General features: G+C 43.0%; 1 protein-coding gene across 1 annotated transcript; it reads right to left on the bottom strand.

Annotated features, from left to right (window-relative positions):
• Positions 1–814: 814 nt before the first annotated feature.
• On the bottom strand, positions 815–23,485 carry LOC139368130 (vesicular glutamate transporter 1-like). Its single transcript, XM_071106714.1, has 13 exons — positions 22,992–23,485; positions 10,666–10,918; positions 8,850–8,968; positions 8,344–8,458; positions 7,899–7,986; positions 7,500–7,586; positions 6,852–6,994; positions 5,710–5,859; positions 5,322–5,454; positions 4,528–4,638; positions 2,596–2,723; positions 2,182–2,251; positions 815–1,833 (listed from the first exon to the last, which is right to left on the bottom strand). The coding sequence occupies exons 1-13, from the start codon at positions 23,051–23,053 to the stop codon at positions 1,547–1,549; spliced, it is 1,746 nt and encodes a 581-aa protein (XP_070962815.1). The 5' UTR covers positions 23,054–23,485; the 3' UTR covers positions 815–1,546.
• Between the last annotated feature and the right edge of the window lie 1,317 nt (positions 23,486–24,802).

Raw genomic sequence — 24,802 nt, 5'->3', positions numbered from 1 at the left:
ATGAGACTCTAAATTGAGCTCAGGTGCATCCTGTTTCCATTGATCATCCTTGAGATGTTTCTACAACTTGACTGGAGTCCACCTGTGATAAATTAAATAGATTGGAAATCATTTGGAAAGGCACACACCTGTCTATATAAGGTCCCACAGTTGACAGTGCATGTCAGAGCAAAAACCATGAGGCCCGAAGGAATTGTCCGTCGAGCTCCGAGAAAGGATTGTGTCCTTAACAAAACATTTCTGCAGCATTGAAGGTGCCTAAGAACACAGTGGCCTCCATCATTCTTAAATGGAATAAGATTTGAACCACCAAGACTCTTCCTAGAGCTGGCTGCCCGGCCAAACTGAGCAAGCAGGGGACATGGGCCTTGGTCAGGGAGGTGACCAAGAACCTGATGGTCACTCTGACAGAGCTCCAGAGTACCTCTGTGGAGATGGGAGAACCTTCCAGAAGAACAACCATCTCTGCAGCACTCCACCAATCAGGCCAGACGGAAGCCACTCCTCAGTAAAAGGCACATGACAGCCCTCTTGGAGTTTGCCAAAGGGCACCTAAAGGACTTTCAGACCATGAGAAACAAGATTCTCTGGTCTGATGAGACCAAGATTGAACTCTTTGGCCTGAATACCAAGCGTCACGTCTGGAGGAAACCTGGCACCATCCCTACGGTGAAGCATGGTGGTGGTGGCAGCATCATGCTGTGGGGATGTTTTTCAGAGGCAGGGACTGGGAGGGAAAGATGAACGGAGCAAAGTACAGCGAGATCCTTGATGAAAACCTGCTCCGGAGCGCTCAAGACCACAGACTGGGGGGGGGGGGGGGGCAAAGGCAAACCTTCCAACAGGACAAAGACCCTAAGCACAGAGCCAAGACAATGCAGGAGTGACTTTGGGACAAGTCTCTGAATGTCCTTGAGTGGTCCAGCCAGAGCCTGGACCTGAACCCGTTTCAAACATCTCTGGAGAGACCTGAAAATAGCTGTGTAGCGACATCTAACCTGACAGAGCTTGAGAGGATCTGCAGAGAAGAATGGGATAAACTCCCCAAATACAGGTGTGCCGAGCTTGTAGTGTCATACTCAAGAAGACTCAAGGCGGTAATCGTTGCCAATAGTGCTTCAACAAAGTACTGAGTAAAGGGTCTGAATACTTATATGCGTTTTTTTATTTGAAATACATTTCCAAAAATGTCCAAAAACCTGTTTTTGCTTTGTCATCATGGGTTATTGTGTGTAGATTAATGAGGGGGAAAAACGATTTCATCCATTTTAAAATAAGGCTGTAACGTAACAAAATGTTAAAAAGTCACGGGGTCTGAATACTTTCCGAATGCACTGTACAGACTTAGTACATGGCTCATCCTCTTTCCGCTGTTGTACAATCTGTTTCAGTTCTCCGTAAATAATACTTTGGTCCTCCCCTTCTTCCGCTCCTCACCCTCATCCCAACCACCCACCCCACCTCTTTCCAAGTTCCTGTGCCAAAAGGAAACCATCTACTCTTTCTGTCTGCTACCCCACTCTGTAACTCCTACCTGTAAGTCCCTCTATGTTAGCTCCTTGTCTTCCTCTCCTCCGTATAGGTAGCTATTGGTTCCTGGTGGTTGTACTAACTCCTCAGTCTTATCCCAGTCCGAGACCCAGGTTCCTGCGCCTCCTCCTCCTCCGTTGGGATCCTGAGCTTGGATCGTTGCTCCGTAGCCTCCTTCTCCGCTAGTACGGTACAACTCCTCTGTCTCATTGGCCAGCTCATCCTCATCCAGAATTCCACACTTCTCATCGCTAAGTTGCTCGGGCTCTGCCCACCACTGCTTTTCTCCGGAGGCAAAAAGTCCTAGAATACAAAAGATAAATGAAATCATTCTTCCCAAAACTATACTTACTTTGACTTGGATCGAGATTATGCAGTCCAACTCTAAAGGGTTGCATGCCTAGTTAAATAAAGGTTCAATAAAAATAAATGAATACAAATGAATATAAGAAATAAAAAACCAAACTTCATTAAATGTTAATATTAGGACAATATGGAATACAATCGTGCAAGAACGAATATCAATACAATACACAATTGAAACACATTCATTTACTTCAGGGTCAATTCAAACAAGTGTTGCATCACTATACAGCTTCATTATGACATGCGACGACAGGGGGGGGGGGAGAAAACAGACAGAATACGTACCGTAGAATATAACACCCCCGTAATGAACGAGTGCAGCAATGAGAAACACATACTGCCACTCTTCCCGCGTCTAAGGCGGGAGAGGGAGGGAGAAAGATAAAGAGGAGTTTTATTGTCACGTGCAGAAGTACAGTGAAATACCTAATGTGATTGATAGACGGCGGGATAAAGAGTGAGAGAGTGTGTGTGTGTGTGCGTGTGTGTGTGTGTGTGTGTGTGAGGGAGGGAGAGAGAAAATAAAAAGAGAATGAACGGAAGTGAGAGAAATAAACTAAAACAAGTGATAAAAGAGGGATGAATATTGAGTAAGAATGTGTATCCCTCCATAGATAATGATGTATATGATGTGTGATGGTGGGTGTGCAGTAGGCAGTGTGCTGTATGGTGTAGGGTAGAAGCAGGGTCATTTCGTACCTTATGTTTGGTCATGGCACCAACAATGAGCGGGCACACCATGCCAGACAGAGTGCCCACCCCGTTGGAGATGCCCATGAGGATACTGGCATAGCGGGGAGCAATGTCCAGGTGGTTCACATTGAAGCCTAATGGGGAAACAGAGAGAAAGGTCACCAATAAATTGTTGTTGTCACTGTTGTTGTTGTCGTACCGACACAGACCATCAACTTTCAAGAAGTATGATATAATAGTAGCCAAACTCTACAGTATGTCAGATAGCAAAGACAATCCCCTAAATAACTGAGCTTGAGAGATTATGCAATTCTCTATGGACAATTCAAGGTTAGCTGTTCTGCTGACGGAGCTTATCCTTTTCTGTGAGGAGGTGGAGTGAACTCTCTGATCTGTTGTGTGATAAACCTGCCAAAACCTGTCTTGAGGAGAGAATAACAGAAGACCGAGAGGTAAGAGAACTATGTGGACACCTCTTCAAATTAGTGGATTCGACTATTCAGCCACTCCCGTTGCTGACAGGTATACAAAATCGAGCACACAGCCATGACATTTCCATAGGCAAACGTTGGCAGTAGAATGGCCCGTACTGAAGAGCTCAGTGACTTTCAATGTGGCGCCTTCATAGGATGCCACCTTTCCAACAAGTCAGTCTGTCACATTTCTGCCCTGCTAGAGCTGCCACGGTCAACTGTAAGTGCTGTTATTGTGAAGTGGAAACGTCTAGGAGCAACAACGGCTCAGCCGCAAAGTGTTAGGCCACACAAGCTCACAGAACGGAACTGCCGAGTGCAGAAGCACGTAACGTGTAAAAATCGTCTTTCCTCGGTTGCAACACTCTACCAAGTTCCAAACTGCCTTTGGAAGCAATGTCAGCACAAGAACTGTTCTTTAGGAGCTTTATGAAATTGGTTTCCATGGCCGAGCAGCCGCACACAAGCCTAAGATCACCATGTGCAATGCCAAGCGTCGGCTGGAGTGGTGTAAAGCTCGCCGCCAAGCTCGCCGCCATCACCATCGGCAGTCCGACGGACAAATCTGGGTTTGGCGGATGCCAGGAAAACGCTACCTGCCCCAATGCATAGTGCCAACTGTGCCTTCTTCTCCCCAATTTTGTGGTATCCAATTGGTAGTTACAGTCTTGTCTCATCGCTGCAACTCCCATACGGACTCGGGAGAGGCGAAGGTCAAGAGCTGTGCGTCGTCCGAAACACAACCCAACCAAGCCGCACTGTTTCTTGATACATTGCCCACTTAACCCGGAAGCTAGCCACACCAATGTGTCGGAGGAAACACCATACATCTGGGGACCGTGTCAGCTTGCACTGCGCCCGGCCCACCACAGGAGTCGCTAGTGCGCGATGGGACAAGGACTTCCCTGCCGACCAAACCCTCCCCTAACCCGGACAACGCTGGGCAAATTGTGCGCCGCCCCATGGGTCTCCCGGTCGCGGCCGGCTGCGACAGAGCCTAGTAAAGGGAAATCTTAACACTACAGCATACAATAACATTGTAGACAATTCTGTGCTTCCAACTTTGTGACAAGAATTTCGGGAAGGCCCTTGCCCCTGTGCACAAAGCGAGGTCCATACAGAAATGGTTTGTCGAGATTGTTGTGGAATAACTTGACTGGCCTGCACAGAGCCCTGACCTCAACCCCATCGAACACCTATGGGATGAATTGGAACGCCGAGCCAGGCCGAATCACCCAACATCACTAATGCTCTTGTGGCTGAATGGAAGTCCCCGCAGCAATGTTCCGACATCTAGTAGAAGCCTTCCCAGAAGAGTGGAGGCTGTTTTAGCAGCAAAGGGGGGACCAACTCCATACTAATGCCTATTGATTTTGTAAGGAGATGTTTGACAAGCAGGTGTCCATATACTTTTGGCCATGTAGTGTATATGAGAGATATGTAAAGATAACAACCAAAGTCTCACCTGAAATAGCGAACCCACTGAAGCCCACAGCCAGAACCAAAAAGGTGATAGCCACAACTTTCGTATGAGAAAACCCGACCACTAGCAGCAGGGTGGCTTCCATTCCGAAACCTATCACGAGAAAGTTAAGACACATAAACAAATATGGAGGAAGTCAAGAATCAAGGTAGCATTATTTCAATACTCGGGTAAATGAACGGGGATAAAACAGCACACAAAGACAGTGGTGAAACTTGATAGAGGATATTCTTCTAGTTAAAAGGTATTGAGTGCAGTCTGCCCGAAATGTGGCTCTATGTGGTTCAGCTTCCCACAGTGATATAGATATGTATAAGCTTCTCATTCCCCTCACTCCTGTATTCTCTGCAGTTCAAAAATAGTTTACTGTGGCAAGCAATGCTGCGTTACTGTAAGTCATAATTTGCCTTGTGCCGTGATCGTTTTCTCACGCACCGACCGGACACCATGGTTACCACAAAACGAGGTGTTGTATTTTCCAAGTAAATATCTCTCTTACATTTTTTGGGTGAAACTTTTTTTACTTTCTATTTTTCCTTCTAGCTGAGTTGTTTTGTTCATGTAAAAGTAGTCTTTGGTTATATATGACAAAACTGGCACGAGCTGTCAACGAACAGCTGATACGAACAAACCAACAATCTTTCACAGTTCTTAAAAAGCAACACTTGATAGCTAATCACGAAATCAAAGACATGTCTTGCCCTGTCGCCTGCTTCTGCTTTTTCCTTCCTCCTTCCTTCTCTTTTCCACCTTCTCTTTTCACCCTCCTCTCTTACCTCCGCAGTTCATCATCTTCCGGACGTTGGTGGTGCTCATGATTTTGTTTGTGCGCAGGTAGTCAGCCAGCTGGCCACCGATCGGCACGATGATGGTCATCACCAGATGGGGGAGAGCCGACACCAAGCCCACCTGGGATGAGAGGTGGAGGGGTGGATAGGAGGTGGCCAGAGGGTGGAGGGTATTTTTTAGTACTGTACAACAAATAAAACCAGTCTTGGAGGAGCATAACAGTACTTGTTAGTAGTCCTCATAAGAAAAGCTAAAAAGGCCATTTGTGCACCCCGGGATCACACAACCCTGGGTTCACATAGGGCCACATAAACCTGCACCAGCACAGTACTAGCTCTAGGCCAGATGTACATGGATATTCCTTGTCTTAGTCACCTTGCTGATCTCAAACCCAAACACTTCTTCAAAGTATGCAGGTTGGCTGATGAGGAGCAAGTAGAAGGTCCAGCTTCTACAGAAATTGGCCACGATGATGGCGTAGACTGGCATCGAAGTGAAAAAGGCTCTCCAAGGCGTGTTCCATTTCTAGAAGGACCAGAAAACATTCAATTTACAGTAAGGAGGCAGGCAATAGTGCATGGTAAAATACAAATTAAACATTGAGTAGATACTGGACAGAATAGCGATTACAAGATACCGACATTAACATTTTTTGCGTATTATGACCAAATCATTCAAAAGTATCTAAAATGTTTTGTGTATCTCAACAAAGTCACTTACAGATGAGTTGTAAATGGTGTGAGAAAAATGCTACTATACATATGTAGGATCTTCATTTTGAGACAGTTTGCTACAGCAGGAAAGTGATCCTGCAGCAACAGGAAATGTGAATTATTATTATTATGTGGTCTATAATCAATGTAAATTTTTTGTAGGGGTTGATATATCTTTTGTTAGGGCAAATCAAGTCTGAGATTTTAAAGTGGAAATTACAAACTTTAGAAGCCTTTTTAAACATTGAATACTCTACAAGCTTGCATTTCCTGTTATGCAGGAAAGTAATTCTCAGCAACAAAAGAGTGATCAAATGAAGATCCTACATCTGTAAATACCATGACTTGCATGGGATTTGTGCCATTTGTGCCAGCATTTGGAAACAGTGCCAGGGAAACTAAACCAAAGCATGGATTGCTGTCATACTTTGTCCATAGATTGCTTACAGGGGTAAGGAGACCAACGTGTCATTTTGTAATTTGAGTGAACTATCACTTTACAGTTTTTGTAACAGCCACCACATTGAGACCAGGGTTGATCGTGATCATCTTATCATGACTCCAATATGTGTTCTAAAAGACACCATATCCCCTATATAGTGCACTACTTTTGGCCATAGCATGCCACTTCAGATGAAGACACTGTTAAAAAGAAATATTAGTTTAAAGGCTCAAATCCCCTAAATCACATTGTCAGAACACAGCAACGAGGGGCCATGAAAAGTGGATCTGCAGAGGAAGAGAAACAAAGTGATGTTTAGCTTAGAAGCGAGATAGTGGATAGTGGAATTTGTGTAGACTAACCGTAACAGGTGTAGAGTTAGCGGCTGACATTCCAATAGCCTCCTCAATGTATTTCCGCTCCTGTTCTGTGATGGTGGGGTGGGCTGCCGGGCTCTCGTACGACACCAGGATCCAAAAGAGATACCAGAAGATCCCAAAGCTGCCTGGGAGGTGGAAGGTAGAGTGGAACGAGTGTAGAGAAAAGAGTAAGAATAGAGAAAATTAGGTTTCTTAAAACTAGGACAGACTGAGGTTCAGAGCTACAGTGCATACGTTTCACAACCAATTCATAAGCCTTTGTAGCATTTGCATACTTGAACTGAACTGAAGGATTGTTCACTTTTGCACCGCTAACCGATACAATCCATTTCCACTAGCATTGCTACATTCTCCAAAAATGCTAGCCAGGAGATGTAGGACTTCGCTAAATACATAGATAACCAGGGTTGTGGTCAATTCCATTTCAATTCAGGAAGTACACTACAATTCAAACTCTCTTCAATGCTTTTCAATAAGGAAAAATGTGAATTTAAATTGGAGTTTGGTCCACATTTTGAATTGACTGGAGTTTAAATGGAATTGACCACAACCCTGCAGCAAACTGATACAATTAATATCATACACCTGTATCACTTTAAGTTGGGAACAGTTATGACAGAGGTTACTAACCATAGACATAGAAAACAGATGACCACCCTGAATACTGGACTAGTACTCCAGCCAGTGGCATGGCTATCACGGCTCCTGCATAGGACCCTGAGATACAGAGGCAGACACACTCAAACATGAGTGAGACATAAAGGTCAGTCATATGGAAGTGCACATCAATAAACAACATTGCTTTGGAACTAGAACTACTATCTTGAGCAATCCGAGCATGATTATTAATGATTACAATGGTAGAAATAGTCAAAGTAGATGTTGAGATGGTTCCAGTCATATAGGATTATGGAGAATTAAGTCATCACAATAAGTTATATTAATTGTAGTAGAGAGCACAACTGTGACCCTTTGTAGTGCCCAGACAAAGACAGGAGAGAGGATGACAGAAGAGTGAGTTGACCTCACCACAAAAGGCTGTCGTGGCCAATCGACTTCTTTCAAGAGGTGGGGCCCATTTTGCCCAGATACCGTGGCACGCTGGGTATGAAACACCCTGCAAGAGAAAGAATTACAGTTAAGTGACCAGGAACTTTTCATATTTGTAGTTATACTGAAAGGTTACTGACAACTTATTGTTTTCTCTATGGTCAACTGGCCACTGACCATGTCATAATTTTTTATGTTTTCTTTCTAATATGAAAATCTCCTAACATCCATGACATCACTTCCTGGTGCAACTCTTTCTCTCAAAGGGGTGTTTCAGGTGAAATGCACTCTACACGAGAAAAAAAACCTTCTCGTCATGTAGGACACATGGCCAGTGACCAGTTCACCATAGAGAAAACAATCAGTTGTCAGCATAGTGAAATCTGATGTATGCTAGGGAAAGCCATGGAATGTAGCCAAGCACCTCCACGAGTCCTTGACATATCCTGACAAGGATAACACAGGCAATGTGAGTTCGTGCTGCCGAAGGGATCAACATATTCAGGCATGAGGTAGCCACTATGGCAAAGCCAAAGACTCTGCGTGATAGAGGAGAAAAAAGAGGGAATATAATCAGATATGTACCTACACTCTTAGGAAAAAAAAGGTGCTGTCTAGAACCTAAAAGGGTTCTTTGGCTGTACCAATAGGAGAACCCTTTGAAGAACCCTTATTGGTTCCAGGTAGAACCCTTTTAGTTCCAGGTAAAACCCTTTTGGGTTCCATGTAGAACCCTTTCCACAGAGGGTTCTACATGGAACCCAAAAGTGTTCTACCCGAAACCAAAAAGGGTTCTACCTGAAACCAAAAAGGGTTCTCTTATGGGGACAGCCAAAGAACCCTTTTGGAACCCTTTTTCCTAAGAGTGTACAGTAATAGTTATTGAAATATTCACAGCATATTATTCACATATAAGTATAAGCAGCTGACCTGTTGGCTGCAAATTTTTGACAGATGAATCCCCCGGGTATTTGGGTTACTATGTATCCCCAGAAAAATGACCCATGGATCATTCCAACTGTTTCTGGTTCCCAGTTGAACTGAGCTTTCTACGGAGAGATGGAGAGAGTGAGAAAAAAAATGAAAGGAGAGTTCAAGGCAAAGAAATGGGAAGGAAAAAAATACATGTGAGATCGCTCAACCAAAGTAGGCGACCCTTACTACCACCCTTCAATGGTAATCATTAATCAAAGCCTTATCAACCCAACAAAAGACAAAGTTGACAATCAAACGATTTAATTGCGATAGATGAACGTTTTCACTAACTGTAACAATCCTCTTTTAGCTAGTGCAACATTGCATGCGTCTCGTGTTTGCTGGTCAATAAGGTCATTATCATTATCCATTTAGGAGAAGGAGGTAAAGCCAAACCAACCAGATTGGTCCAACTCTCTGACTCTTAGAGAGCATACAATACCATCACTGACAATAAGGATTCAGTCTCCCAAAAAGTCACACATATCACTCATGGAAACAAAGGTGCTACCTAGAACCATAAAGGGTTCTTTGGCTTGTCCCTGTTGGAGAACCATTTTTGGTTTCTGGGAGAATGTTTCATCCAACAAAGAACACTCAAATGATGGAAAAGGTTCCATGAACACTGAACAAAAATATAAACACAACATGTGAAGTGTTGGTCCCAGTTTCATAAGCGGAAATAAAAGATCCCAGAAATGTTCTATACGTATAAAAATGTAATTTCTTTCAAATGTTGTGCACAAATATGTTTACATCCTTGCAAGTGAGCATTTATCTTTTGCCAAGATAATCCATCCACCTGAAAAGTGTGTCATATCAAGAAGCTGATTAAACAGCGTGATCATTACACAGGTTCACCTTGTGCTGGGGACAATAAAAGGCTACTCTAAAATGTGCAGTTTTGTCACACAACACAATGCCACAGATATCTCAAGTTTGGAGGGAGCATGCAACTGGCATGTTGACTGCAGGAATGTCCACCAGAGCTTGTTGCCAGAGAACTGAATGTTCAATTATCTACTGTAATATATATATATGTACTCGATATGTATATACTGTACTCGATACAATCTACTGTATCTGCCTATGCTGCTCTGTACCATCACTCATTCATATATCCTTATGTACATATTCTTTATCCCCTCACACTGTGTACAAGACAGTAGTTTTGGAATTGTTAGTTAGATTACTTGTTGGTTATTACTGCATTGTCGGAACTAGAAGCACAAGCATTTCGCTACACTCGCATTAACATCTGCTAACCATGTGTATGTGACAAATAAAATTTGATTTGATTTGATTTGATTTGATTTGATTTGTAAGCCTCCTCCAACATCGTTTTAGAGAATTTGTCAGTACATCCAGCAGGCCTCATAACCGCAGACTATGTGTAACCACGCCAGCCCAGGGCCACCACATCCGGCTTCTTCACCTGTGGGATCGTCTGAGACCAGCCACCTGGACAGCTGATGAAATTGAGGAGTATTTATGTCTATAATAAAGCCCTTTTATGGGGAAAAACTCATTCTGATTGGCTGGGCCTGGCTCCCCAGTGGGTGGGCCTGTTCCCTCCCAGGCCCAACCATGGCTGCGCCCCTTCCCAGTCATGTGAAATCCATAGATTAGGGCATAATAAATGTCTTTCAATTGACTGATTTCCTTATATGAACTATAACTCAGTAAAATGGTTGAAATTGTTGCATGTTGCGTTTATCTTTTTGTTCAGTATAGAACACTACCAGTCCTCAAATGACCCTTTTGGACTCACCACAAGGATGGGTTTGTCGCCCTTGTAGATGGTTTGGTTGTTGACCATGCTGACGATGGCCACGCCCAAGTTGCATCGGATGCCAAAAGAGATGCAGAAGCCCAGGCCGGAAAGGATGGCGATGATATAGCGCCGTGGCAGGCCGAAGCAGGTGCAGTCCACCACGGGCATCTCCTTCTCCTCCACGATAACTGCCTGGCCCTCATCGGTGAGCTCGATGGTCTCGCCATTTTCCTGCCGCTTCTCTAGGATTCTGAGAACAAAGAGGAGAGAATATATATACTGTATATATAGAGACCGTTGGCTTGTGACTTACAGCGACAGCTGTAACATACAGATGGCAAAGAGACATGATTCAGCGACATTGCACAGTCGAGATTTTGTTGATATTAATTGAAAGTATTTGGAGACATATGTTACATTTACAAGTAACTGCCAAAATAAAGGAAACACCTACACAAAGTGTGTTAATAGGGCATTGTGGCACCACGAGCCGCCAGAGCAGCTTCAATATGCCTTTGCATAGATTATATAAGTGTCTGGAACTCTATTGGAGGGATGCGGCACCATTCTTCCACAAAAAAGTCCATCATTTGGTGTCACAGGCACCGCTCCTGGCTTGAGATCTGGTTATTGAGATGACCATGGCATATGGTTTCCATCGTTTTCATGCTCATCAAACCATTCAGTGACCACTCATGCCCTGTTGATGGGGGCATTGTCATCCTAAGTGAGCACAACCATGGTAGCCAAAATAATGGGCAACTGGGGCTGCCCAGCATTTTTATAGATGGCATGATGGTTAATTACTTAGGAATTGCTCAGAAACCACACCTGTGTGGAAGCACCTGCTTTCATTGTACTTTGTACCCTCATTTACTCAAGTGTTTCCTTTATTTTGGCAGTTACCTGCATGTTCTTGTTAGCATCAGTCTGAGGTATGATTGTGTAGGTGTGTGTGTGTGTGTCTTCCATGCATTAGTTATGCAAGTTATTTTGCATAGCATTAAACGTCCATGAGGTTGTATTCATTGCTAATGTATTTTAATGGCTATGCTTGACAACACAAACATATTTCCATTGTGGAAAAATCAAGACTCATCCAAGACTGAGACTTTCCTTCCTGTAAACCTCTTTAAAAAATGTCAACCACCTCTGGGCTATTCAATGTCACCTTGGCCAAGCCATGGCTTGCAGTGATTATTATTATTTTTTCTTATATATTTTTTGCTGACATGGCCAGTCTGACAGGCCTGGCTGGCAGGCTGTGGTAGAGTAGAGCCAAAACCATAAGGTGAAAACAGTACTCAAGCCCCACCCCGCTCTCTCCTGCTTTCTCCCAACTCATCCAGCTCACTGAGCAAACATGCTAACGACCTGTGCCAGCCTCCAGTCTGGGAAACATCAAATATGTATTCAGCCGAGGCACATCATCCATTAAGCATGAGATCTGCCCGGCCCCAGTGCGAGGCTGTACCTCTGCTGCAAGGCCAGGGAATATGGGGAGATGTGGGGGAAACTGAGGTTTCACATGCCCCTGCTTTATTTACATTCTGGTCATACGTTTTTAATGCTCAAGTGATTAGGGGGAAGGAGAGCCATTGGTTAAGAGCAGACTGTAGGAAGCGGTAGAACACTAAACTGTCAATCAGTCAGTGGTGATGCCAGCATTGTTTGAACTGCAAAATTGACCGTTTCTCGTCTGAGGAATCAGACTATTGGCTTTGTATATATTTTAGCTAGTTGGGTATAGTTCTTGGGAATGGTAAAAAATGGGTACTGCCTTGAACCACACTGTGATTTGCTATGTTATACTTTTTTTACCCAGACCTTTTCATCCCTCCAAAATCTCACTTTTGTCATTTTACAGACGTATCAGAAACAACGTAATATGAAGTGGAAGGAGGAAACTGCTGTTTAAGGTAAAAAGCTTCACAAGAAACAGGGGAAGGTGATGCTTAGACGGGATGTCTCGCAAATATAGTCTCTGAAAACGGTACAGAATACATTTTTTGATACATTTGTCCATATCAAGACAAAAGTATTTATCATACTGGGTCAATGCTCTGATATCCTTACCTACCAGAAACTTGACCAGAATTTCAGAACCACCAGGGCAATATCTACTGAGACAGACTACCCAGGTCCTGTCAAACCCATGATAAATCAAGCTAGGGTAATCTCCTGACAGTGTCACCAAAGCAGTATGTAGACCAATGTCACAATGGCATAGCGATCTGTCACACAGCAGCACTGTCACTGGGCACAAGGTGTGTGTCTGTCACCCCATCAACATGCAAGGCCATTTTAGAAGGTGAGCTTCCTATGTGGAGGCTTGAGAATGATGCGAGGGTAAAATAGACATGTCCTCTAATACACCTTTGAGAGCAAACTTTATACCATATTTGGCATCAAACTATAGTTCACAAACTGTGCATTGCGGCAAGTCAAAAACTGCTGTGGTATGCGGAACCTGTGTACGCTAACACATGGGAGGAAGCAACATCCACAAGACGGGTGCCACTACGGTAGCCTGGCTGACTCGTCCCACGTGACTTACGTCGAGGGAGAGCTGTGACACGCTGGTCTGGACCGGAAGCCGTTTGATAATGCAATAGTCGCTCAGAAATTGAGGGGACGAAATTGATTAGTTCTCTCAAATGTTTTGGATTTGAAAATCCAACAGTTGTAATGGAAGGGGACAGCGCTCAGGGGCTGTCCATGGCTGTGCGTGTGGGTTCGAGTGAGAAAGCGACGAAGGAGAACCAACCAGTAAAAGCACAGCACCCTTCATTATCGACGCATTGTGCCGACAACATCAAAACAGTCTTTCCAGACTCTGCAGTCAGGAGGACTTTTGAATTTGGTATCAGCCAGACTACCACTACGGTGCCTTTACCAATAGCAGTTCACACAAGCAATGGCTCCAACATTCTTCGACATTGATGAAGTATTAATGACTTTCGCTGACGATTAATTATTTATATCTCCTCCTATTTCTGTCTTAGTGGGCCTCTCTTTCTTTCTATTCCTCCTGTCCCTCGTTCATCTTTTTTGGGTCTGGTCTCAGTCCCTGCCTCCCATCCTCAATTCCCTCTCCTCTCACATTGTCACACCCATCTTGCACGACTGTTCTTCTAACACCAATTCCCCCTTTCTGCGTCTTGAGAAATCACTCCCTGTCTGAACAGGAGAGCACACAGAAGGACACATCTGTGCAGGTGAAACAATGTCCTTTTGATACCTGTCAGGTGTTTATGAAATGTGTTCAAGGGGGAAACGTGCTCAACACTACTGTCTTGCAAATAACCGCTGAAAAAGTGCGAGGAGCCAACTGTCCCATAGTAATGAAGTAGAAGACAGGCCAGAGCTCACTTGATATCATTGCAGCAGATGCTTAGATTTTTTTAAATGCATTTCCTTTTCTGTCTTTTCTCCTCCATGTCTCAACTTCCGGTTGCCTTCGCCTGGCCCCGAGACGTATAGCCCTTTAAACCCTTGGCTCTTCACTAACCCCTCTCGTTTTGACTCTCTAAATAATATCACACAAACCGACAGAATGATACGTACCTGTGTAGTAAATGTGGATGTCTTTCTGCACAAAACTCTTTTGAGAAATATTACAGGAGAGGAAATGAAATAGAGGTCAATGACTCTGAATAGTTGTTCACTGGTTTGTCCAATGAGTATACCAGGTTCTCTCCAACTTAATCTCTTAATTCATTTGTCAAGGACACTGACGTGAGGACAGTTCAGCGTTGCAGTTCAGAGTTCAATCAACAGGTTAAGATGATTGAAGAATCAGTTGTAATGTACATGAAGAGTAGGACTAGATCTGGGAAGCAACTAGAATGGGAATTATTTTCAAGGTACCGTACCACCTGAATATGACACAGACCCTCTTGATATGAGGTTGCAGACTTCTGAATACACAACGGAATAGTTAAGTCAATTGTTGAGAAAAATGTGAAATGGCATAGGAAAACCTTTCGACACCGAGTGAAAAGTAAGCTGAGGGCAATGGAACTCTCTCTTGAACAATACGATCATAGATGTAGAAATTAAAATACATCTCTATGAATACAATAACCAAACATCTTATTCTCTCAACAATCCACACACTGTACCGGGCCAAAATGAGCTTGAGAAACACTCAGGCATTTTTTATTGGGTTTATGAAAACTCTGCTCTAAACTCACAATAGATGGCTGATTGGTGACTGATAATATTTTGTGTTAATGACATGACATCACATGGTAGAAAACACTGGCTACTTCCCACTGGGCACAGACATCAATTCAACATCTATTCCACGTTGGTTCAAGGGAATTTAATTGAAATGACGTGGAAAAAACTTTGATTCAACCAGTGTGTTGTGTTAATAAGACAAACTATACCGCAGACACAAGTTAATCTGCAGAAAATGTCCCAGAGTATTATCACCATGTGGGCAAGGGACTCAGCCTTAATCAATTGAATTGCATTCAGCAGCTAAATGTGATATTGTTAAGACCCCAATGCTTGACAAAACAGGTGGATCTAACTATATACTCTCTGCCTTGGGGACAATGTCAACCAAATGTCATTATGCAACTGTTTATACAATGTTTTGTAAATGACGAATTATGACATGGATTGGTTATATCAAATTAGGGGCACTGCACTTGAGTTGCTATTTTACTACAAGATGAGACACTCTCTCATCCTTTCTAAAAGTTCTGAAAACAAAGATACTGTAGTTCTAGGCAAAAGCCTCCATTTAATGCCACCTCTTTGTGTTTGAAACTTGCAGAGAGCAATGTCAGGTTAATTAAAGAAACATTCCACCCAAAAACAATCTTTTGGTATTTGTTTCATTAGTCCATGGTTGACATAGTCTAAAATGTTTTGTTTGTCAGCAATCAAGTTTTCAAGATATGTCAACTTTCTAAATACAGACATCATCCCTGTATGTTGCATTTTGCATTATATGAAAAATGCATCAGTACAATCAAAATGAATTGAATGAGTCTGGCAACCTAAAACATATACGTATATGGAGAACTATTGCTATGGCGTAGTAAATGTCACAGAAATGCACGCATGACAACTACAACTTTATATTGATACGCATATGCTCGTTAACCTAGCCACAAACCAACACCTCTGGGAAACACCTCCGCGCACGCACGTGCTGAGGAAGTGAGGGTTTACCGGACACTATCGCGTAAGGCAATAGCCTACAGTAATCCTGAGTTTAAATGCTTTTGGAAGGGACAATGACGAGTTGTCGAAAGGGGCGGACCTGGAGAGGTGTAGGCTACTGAAAGAAAGAGAGGGGGGAGAGAGAGAGAGAGAGAGATTGTAAATACAACCCATATTTATGTTGATTTATGTATTTGCACATTGTTACAACACTGTACATAGCCAAAATATGACATTTCAAAATGTCTCTATTCCTTTGAAACTTTTTTTTAAGTGTACTGTTTAGACCTACTGTTCATTGCTGATTGTTTATTTCACTTTTGTTAATTATCCATTTCACTTGCTTTGGCAATATAAACATGTTTCCCATGCTAATAGAGCCCTTTGAATTGAATTGAAGTGAGAAAGAGAGAGATAGAGCGAGAGAGAGCGAGAGAGAGAGAGAGAGAGAGAGAGAGAGAGAGAGAGAGAGAGAGAGAGAGAGAGAGAGAGAGAGAGAGAGAGAGAGAGAGAGAGAGAGAGAGAGAGAGAGAGAGAGAGAGGGGTATATGGTGATTGGGATTTATGTGGGCCAACAGCTTGGAGGGGGAGGGTTATTTCGGGAGAGGATTTGTGTGTTTAGACACATCTTAAAATCCCGAGAAAAAGAGAGACCGCAAACTCTTTGCCCTCTTATATCCATCCAATGTTTCTGAAGATTCATCATACCTTTTCTTGCATCGTGGGCGCGCCAAACAAACACTATGTTCCCTTTTGAAAGATGTGTCTTTCACATTTCTTGAGCAGAGTAGCCAGCTCTCGCAAGTGGTCACATTGCATCTCACTAGGCAAATTAGCTGCTGATCTAACTTTCATTTTATGTAGGCCTAGGCTAATTCCAAATGCTTTTTTTGTATTTAGTTTTTATTTAACCTTTATGTAACTAGGCAAGTCTGTTAAGAACAAATTCTTATTTACAATGAAGGCCTACTTTTACAATGTGACAGTACTTAGCTGACCAGCTGGACACAATAGGCTATGGACTGGGTGGACAAAACATTAGGAAAACTGTGCCTTTTTATTAAGTGCCTTTGAACGGGGTATGGTAGTAGGGGCCAGGTGCACTGGTTTAAGTGTGTCAAGAACTGCAACGCTGCTGTTTTTTTCTCACTCAACAGTTTCCTGTGTACCGGCCTCCCGGGTGGCGCAGTGGTTAAGGGCGCTGTACTGCAGTGCCAGCTGTGCCATCAGAGTCCCTGGGTTCGCGCCCAGGCTCTGTCGTAACCGGCCGCGACCGGGAGGTCCGTGGGGCGACGCACAATTGGCCTAGCGTCGTCCGGGTTAGGGAGGGATTGGTCGGTAGGTATCTCCTTGTCTCATCGCGCACCAGCGACTCCTGTGGCGGGCCGGGCGCAGTGCGCGCTAGCCAAGGTTGCCAGGTGCACAGTGTAGCCTCCGACACATTGGTGCGGCTGGCTTCCGGGTTGGATGCTGGCTGTGTTAAGAAGCAGTATGGCTGGTTGGGTTGTGTATCGGAGGACGCATGACATTCAGCCTTCGTCTCTCCCGAGCCCGTACGGGAGTTGTAGCGATGAGACAAGATAGTACTACAACAATTGGATACCACGAAATTGGGGAGAAAAAGGGGTAAAATTAAAAAAATAAAAAAAATACAGTTTCCTGTATGTTTTAAAAATGGTCCACCACCAAAGGACATCCAGCCAACTTGAATCCCTGTGCAACACTTTCGATACCTTGAAGAGTCAAATGCCCCAACGAATTGAGGCTGTGCTGGGGGCAAAAGGGGGTGCAACTCAATATTAGGAAGGTGTTCCTAATGTTTTGTACACTCAGTGTATACCGTTCTTTTGCACACAAAAAATACCTAAAATGCATGCAAACTCTGGGCACAAAGCCACATAGAGATCAGCTTGTTGTACCCCCTGTATATAGCCTTGTTATTGTTATTTTATTGTGTTACTTTTTTTTTTACTTTAGTTTATTTAGTAAATATTTTCATAACTAGTTTTTTAAAACTGCATTGTTGGTTAAGGGCTTGTAAAGTAAGCATTTCCACCTGTTGTATTAGGCGCGTGTGACAAATCAAATTTGATTTGATTTGTTATCGTGTCATTACAGTAAAATAACCATGATTATTGGGGGGTAAAATATGAACCAAGCATAAACTTAAATGAAACTTCATGTCTCCGACTTCATAAAGTTCTAAAAAACGAAGATACAGTAGTTCTAGGCTATAGCCTCCATTTAATGCCACCTCGTTATGTTTGAAACTTGCAAAGAGCAATTCAACTGGGCACACCACGTCATTTCAAAGTGGATAATTGGATAACATTTGGTTGAGACGTTGATCAATGAGATTGCAACCTACAGTTGTGGCCAAAGGTTTTGAGAATGACACAAATATTAATTTTCACAAAATCTGCTGCCTCAGTTTGTATGATGGCAATTTGCATATACTCCAGAATGTTATGAAGAGTGAACAGATGAATTGCAATTAATTGCAAAGTCCCTCTTTGCCATGCAAATGAACTGAATCCCCCAAAAACATTTCCACTGCATTTCAGCCCTGCCACAAAAGGACCAGCTGACATCATGTCAGTGATTCTCTCGTTAACACAAGTGTGAGTTTTGACGAGGACAAGGCTGGAGATCACTCTGTCATGCTGATTGAGTTTGAATAACAGACTGAAAGTTTCAAAAGGAGGGTGGTGCTTGGAATCATTGTTCTTCCTCTGTCAACCATGGTTACCTGCAAGGATACACCTGCCGTCATCATTGCTTTGCACAAAAAGAGCTTCACAGGCAAGGATATTGATGCCAGTAAGATTGCACCTAAATCAACCAATTATCGGATCATCCAGAACTTCAAGGAGAGTGGTTCAATTGTTGTGAAGAAGGCTTTAGGGCGCCCAAGAAAGTCCAGCAAGCGCCAGGACTGTCTCCTAAAGTTGATTCAGCTGCGGGATCGGGGCACCACCAGTACAGAGCTTGCTCAGGAATGGCAGCAGGCAGGTGTGAGTGCATCTGCACGCACAGTGAGGCAAAGACTTATGGAGGATGGCCTGGTGTCAAGAAGGGCAGCAAAGAAGCCACTTCTCTCTAGGAAAAACATTGAGGACAGACTGATATTCTGCAAAAGGTACAGGGATTGCACTGCTGAGGACTGGGGTAAAGTAATTTTCTCTGATGAATCCCCTTTCCGATTGTTTGGGGCATCCGGAAAAAAGCTTGTCCGGAGAAGACAAGGTGAGCGCTAATATCAGTCCTGTGTCATGCCAACAGTAAAGCATCCTGAGACCATTTATGTGTGGGGTTGCTTCTCAGCCAAGGGAGTGGGCTCACTCACAATTTTGCCTAAGAACACAGTCATAAATAAAGAATGGTACCAACACATCCTCCGAGAGAAACTTCTCCCAACCATCCAGGAACAGTTTGGTGACAAACAATTCCTTTTCCACCATGATGGAGCACCTTGCCATAAGGTAAAAGTGATAACTAAGTGGCTCAGGGAACAAAACATCGATATTTTGGGTCAATGGCCAGGAAACCCCCCAGACCTTAATCCCATTGAGAACTTGTGGTCCAGCCTCAAGAGGCAGGTGGACAAACGCAAACCCACAAATTCTGACTACTCCAAGCATTGATTGTGCAAGAATGGGCTGCCAAGCATTTCATAAGTGTCAATGGCTTTTATTGACAATTACATGAAGTTGATGCAGAGTCAATATTTGCTGTGTTGATCCTTCTTTTTCAAGACCTCTGCAATCCACCCTGGCATGCTGTCAATTAACTTCTGGCCCAAAATGTACACCTATGTAGATATTCCATTTTTTTTTTAAATGCTGTTTCCAGCTACAATAGTAATTTACATCATTAACAACGTCAACACTGTATTTCTGATCATTTAGATGTTATTTTGATGGCTTTTCTTTCAAAAACAAGGACATTTCTAAGTGACCCCAAACTTTTGAACGGTAGTGCATATATATTCACTACATGGCCAAAAAGTATGTGGACACCTGTTCGTTGAACATTTCCTTCCGAAATCATGGGCATTAATAAGGAGTTGGTCCTCCCTTTGCCGTTACAATAACCTCCACTCTTCTGGGAAGGCTTTCCACTAGATGTTGGAACATTGCTGCGGAGACTTTCTTCCATTCAGCCACAAGAGCATTAGCAAGGTCGGGCACTGATGTTGGGCAGTCAAATCAAATCAAATCAAATTTTATTTGTCACATACACATGGTTAGCAGATGTTAATGCGAGTGTAGCGAAATGCTTGTGCTTCTAGTTCTGACAATGCAGTAATAACCAACAAGTAATCTAGCTAACAATTCCAAAACGACTACCTAATAGACACAAGTGTAAGGGGATAAAGAATATGTACATAAAGATATATGAATGAGTGATGGTACAGAGCAGCATAGGCAAGATACAGTAGATGGTATTGAGTGCAGTATATACATATGAGATGAGTATGTTGGCGTTCCAATTCATCCCAAAGGTGTTAGATGGAGTTGAGGTCAGGGTTCTGTCCAGGCCAGTCAAGTTTGTCCACACCGTTCTCGACAAACCATTTCTGCATGGACCTCGCATTGTCATGCTGAAACTGGAAAGGGCCTTCCCCAAACCGTTGCCACAAAGTTGGAAGCACAGAATTGTCTACAATGTCATTGCATGCTGTAGTGCAGGGGTAGGTAATTCCAGTACTTGAGGGCTTGATTGGTGTCACAGTTTTGCCCCAGCCCCAGCTAACACACCTGACTCCAATAATCACCTAATCATGATCTTCAGTTTAGAATGCAATTTGATTAATCAGCTGTGTTTGCTAGGGATGGAAAAAATGTGTGACACCAATCAGGCCTTCGATGACTGGAGTTGCCCACCCCTGCTGTAGTGTTAAGATTTCCACTCACTGGAACTAAGGGGCCTAGCCTGAACCATGAAAAACAGCCCCAGACCTTATTTATCCTCCACCCAACTTTACAGTTGGCACTGCATTGGGGAAGGTAGTGTTCTCCTGGCATCTGCACAACTCAGATTCGTCCATTGGACTGCCAGATGGGGAAGCGTGATTCCTCACTCCAGATAATGCATTTCTGCTACTCCATAGTCTAATGGGGGCGAGCTTTACAACACTCCAGCCAACTATTGGCATTGCGCATGGTGATCTTAGGCTTGTGTGCAGCTGCTCGGCCATGGAAATTATTGTGCTGACGTTGTTTCAAGAGGCAGTTTGGAACTCGGTAGTGAGTGTTGCAACCGAGGACAGACAATTTTTACGCACTGCGCGCTTCAGCACTCGACAGTCCTGTTCTGTGAGCTTGTGTGGCCTACCACTCTGCGGCAGAGCCATTGTTGCTCCTAGCCTTTTCCAACAGCACTTACAGTTGACCGAGGCAGCTCTAGCAGGGAATACATTTTACTAACTGACTTGTTGGAAAGGTGGCATCCTATGACGGTGCCACATTGAAAGTCACTGAGCTCTTCAGTACGGGCCATTCTATTTCCAATGTTTGTCAATGGCGATTGCATGGCTGTGTGCTCGATTTTATACACCTGCCATCAACGGGTGTGGCTGAAATAGCCGAATCCATGAATTTGAAGCGGTATGTTCAATGGCTAAGGGGTGTTATTAAGCATGATGCAACTCGGAGTGGATACAGTCATTATCCGTGGTATATTGGCCATATACCACAAACCCCTGAGGTGCCTTATTGCAATTTTAAACTGGTTACCAACATAATTAGAAGAAAAAAAATAATTGTCATATCCGTCTGATATATTATGGCTTTCAGCCAATCAGCATTCAGGGCTCAAACCATCCAGTTTATAATCATGTTTAGATCATCATGGTATATCTATATAAAATAATTTACATGTCATATTAGAATAAACTAATGTTGGCTATTCGGTCTCTTCATCCATCCATCCCATCACAAGCTGACTGAGCTTTGCGCACCTAAGTGAGCTGAGGCTAACTTCTTTATTTAGGTTCGGCCTACAGAAAACGTCCGTGAACTCGAAGATACTGCAGGTTCAAATCTAGCCTTTAGGGAAACTATTTGAGGTAAGACCTATCTATAGACTTTAGAATGGACGGAACGGAAACTGTCTCAAGTTAACAGGTAAAAGTGAGGACATTCCCACATCGATATTAATAGGGCCTGAATTAAATCAATCTAGTTAGCTATATTTCAAATCCAATTGTATTCGTCATATGCTTCGTAAACAACAGGTGTAAACGAACAGTGAAATGTTTACTTACGGGTAATTTTCCAGCAATGCAGAGTTAAAGATACATAATAAAATACAATAATAATAACAGAAATAGTGACACGAGGACTAAATACACAGTGATTTACGAATAAATATAACGAGTAAAAATAACATGGCTAATACAGGGAGTACCAGTACCGAGTCTATGTGCAAGGGTACGAGGTAATTGAGGTAGCTATGTATCTCTTTGCAATGTCCTTGCTCTGACATTTGACATAGAAGCTATACATTTACACACGATGAAAAATCAAATATTTTCTATTAGAGCAACCATAAACCTTTTTGAAATTAACAATTTAACATGAAAGATAATCAAATAACCCACATTAAAAACAGTTGGCTACTCGTAAAATACATCACTGAACATAAATAAAATGTAGGCTAGGCCTATCTTTAATTTTACTCAGTTAGAGTTGTCTCAAATGTAAAAAATAAAAATAAAAAAAAGAAAAGAAAAGGGGGTTTTATGAAATTGACAGAAACACCAAATTGATCATTGCAAACAGATGTTTCGTCAGGTCAACCAACCCCGCTCAGGCCTTTGGGCATCTTGATATTCCCTAGCCTACAGCCAAATGTGTCTACCGGCCGGCCCACCGGTTCCTTTTTAGCCAAAAGTGCAGATAAAAGTAATCCCTGATCTTTTACAACGCTTAATAGGCCTAGGTTACTTGAATATACATACATTTAAACTCTATATAAACTCTAAATGCGTGCCGGGCGGGATGACAAGTGACTATTTTGTAATAAAAAATCAAGACCGCGCTAAACTGGATTTCACGCGCTACGATAACAAAGTAGGCTACACAATTTGCACCAATAAACCACACAGAAAAAGTAATAAAGCTGTTGTTTTAACTTACTTGTGTAATTTTCCGAGGGTCTGGCCCGCGACGATTTTAAACCTATCTGGTCGTATCTCCATCCTTGCGACTCCAGTCTCTGACCGATTTGCTGTCCGCGCGCACTCCCGCTTGAGCGCGCAGCCCTATTCACTATCACCTTCTCTCTCCGCCCTTAACCTCTCACTCACATACCATTAAACCTGGCTTCCCTTTATCAACTCGCTGGTCCACCCCCTATGCTGGTCCACCTCCTATGCTGGTCCTCCTTTTCGTGATTATTTTAGCCCAATTCAACCCAACGTGAGCAAGGAGTAGAAATTCAAGAAAAAAGTACAAAAACTTCCCATGCCTACATTTTACACAATCGAGATTAGAAAATACGTTGTTTTAGCAGTGTTTGGCAATTAAAAAATAACTTATCAAACAAATCCAAATGTGTATCTCGAATGAATGATCGCGCGCTGTTTGGCCGCGAGTGTCACTATCCATGGTGCTGAAACCAGATTACTGACCTCAAGACTAATCTGCCCGATTGTGTGTAGCGAGTATCTGTCACTTCCTTTCCAGAAGCCCAGCGTCTTAAGTAGCCTGGCTATTCTCGTACCACACTGAATGACGGGCATTAGATTAGTCTATACAGACACACATGTATCCTACTGGAGGAACAGGTAATTTAGGGCCAGAGTGGTCGCCTGAGATTAGACGTGAGTAAAGGTATAACTACTATCTTGAGTAAACTCATTTAAAGAGACGTACATACCGTGGCTGTTTGAGTTCTGTTTGTTGCCACAATAACTGTAAGACCACAAACATGGATGCGCTCTGATTCGGCCATATTATCAGTAGTACTATTGGCTTTTATTTTAGGCTATTTTGTTTTGATTGAATAGATGAGATGCTTATTAATCTTTCTAATTCCTGCCATCACTGACGTCTTTATCATAAAATAACTCTACAGTACCACAAGTATCACCAATAGCTAGGTGTTCTAGCACCTACTGGCTTGAATATGACATGACATGTAATCTACAGTAGACTACTCATCTATGACCATAGTACTGCAGACAAAAAAAATGCAGTTCTTGAATTTCAGAATTTCCAAAAACCATAGGATCACAGGAAATGCACAGTGTAAACATCAATTAAAGGTAGAGAGAGAGTCACATGTATTATGTGTTCAACAGCACCAACTTTAGTTAATTACAAAAATATATATATAGAATGTATGGTGAGTATAACTCCTACCAATTATCCGGTTCGTATGTCGCTAGTCACTGGTAATCTAATATAAGATGACGCTTCTCTCCAGATTTCTAACTGATATGGTCCTGAGAGGGTAAGATGAGAGAAAGAGGGGAGGGTAGGGTAGGGCACTGCAGCGGGAGGAGGAGCCAGCATGGGTGGTACAGAGATTATGGAGGTGGTGTCAGAGAGGAGAGATCCATTACTAGCCCTCCACACCTCTTTCTTTCTGTTCATCACTCTGACAGAACAGTGGAAAAAAACAGGAGATGCCTCTGGGAGGTCATGGGTCAACTTTTTAGAGAGAGAGAGAAGGTGAGAAAGAGATAAAGAAAGAGGGACAAACAGAGAAAGAGTACATATTGTCAAAGTGCAGTACATATTGATTGAGAACAAAAATAATAAACATAAGTAGTCTAGAACTTGCTTCTCTGACGTGGCCCACGTGGTACACAGTGAGGAAGAGTTGTGGCCCACTGATCTAGAAAGGAGTCCGTTTGTTGGTGCAACATTCATCCAGGAATTGATTGAGCTTCGATTGGTTCTCTCAAAAGGTTTTTTCCCCTGGGTTTATGGAGATGTATGCT

This window comes from Oncorhynchus clarkii, chromosome 16, assembly GCF_045791955.1.
Source record: "Oncorhynchus clarkii lewisi isolate Uvic-CL-2024 chromosome 16, UVic_Ocla_1.0, whole genome shotgun sequence".
Taxonomy (NCBI): domain Eukaryota; kingdom Metazoa; phylum Chordata; class Actinopteri; order Salmoniformes; family Salmonidae; genus Oncorhynchus; species Oncorhynchus clarkii.
Note: the sequence above shows the minus strand (reverse complement) of the source record. Positions and strands in the feature narration are given on the sequence as shown.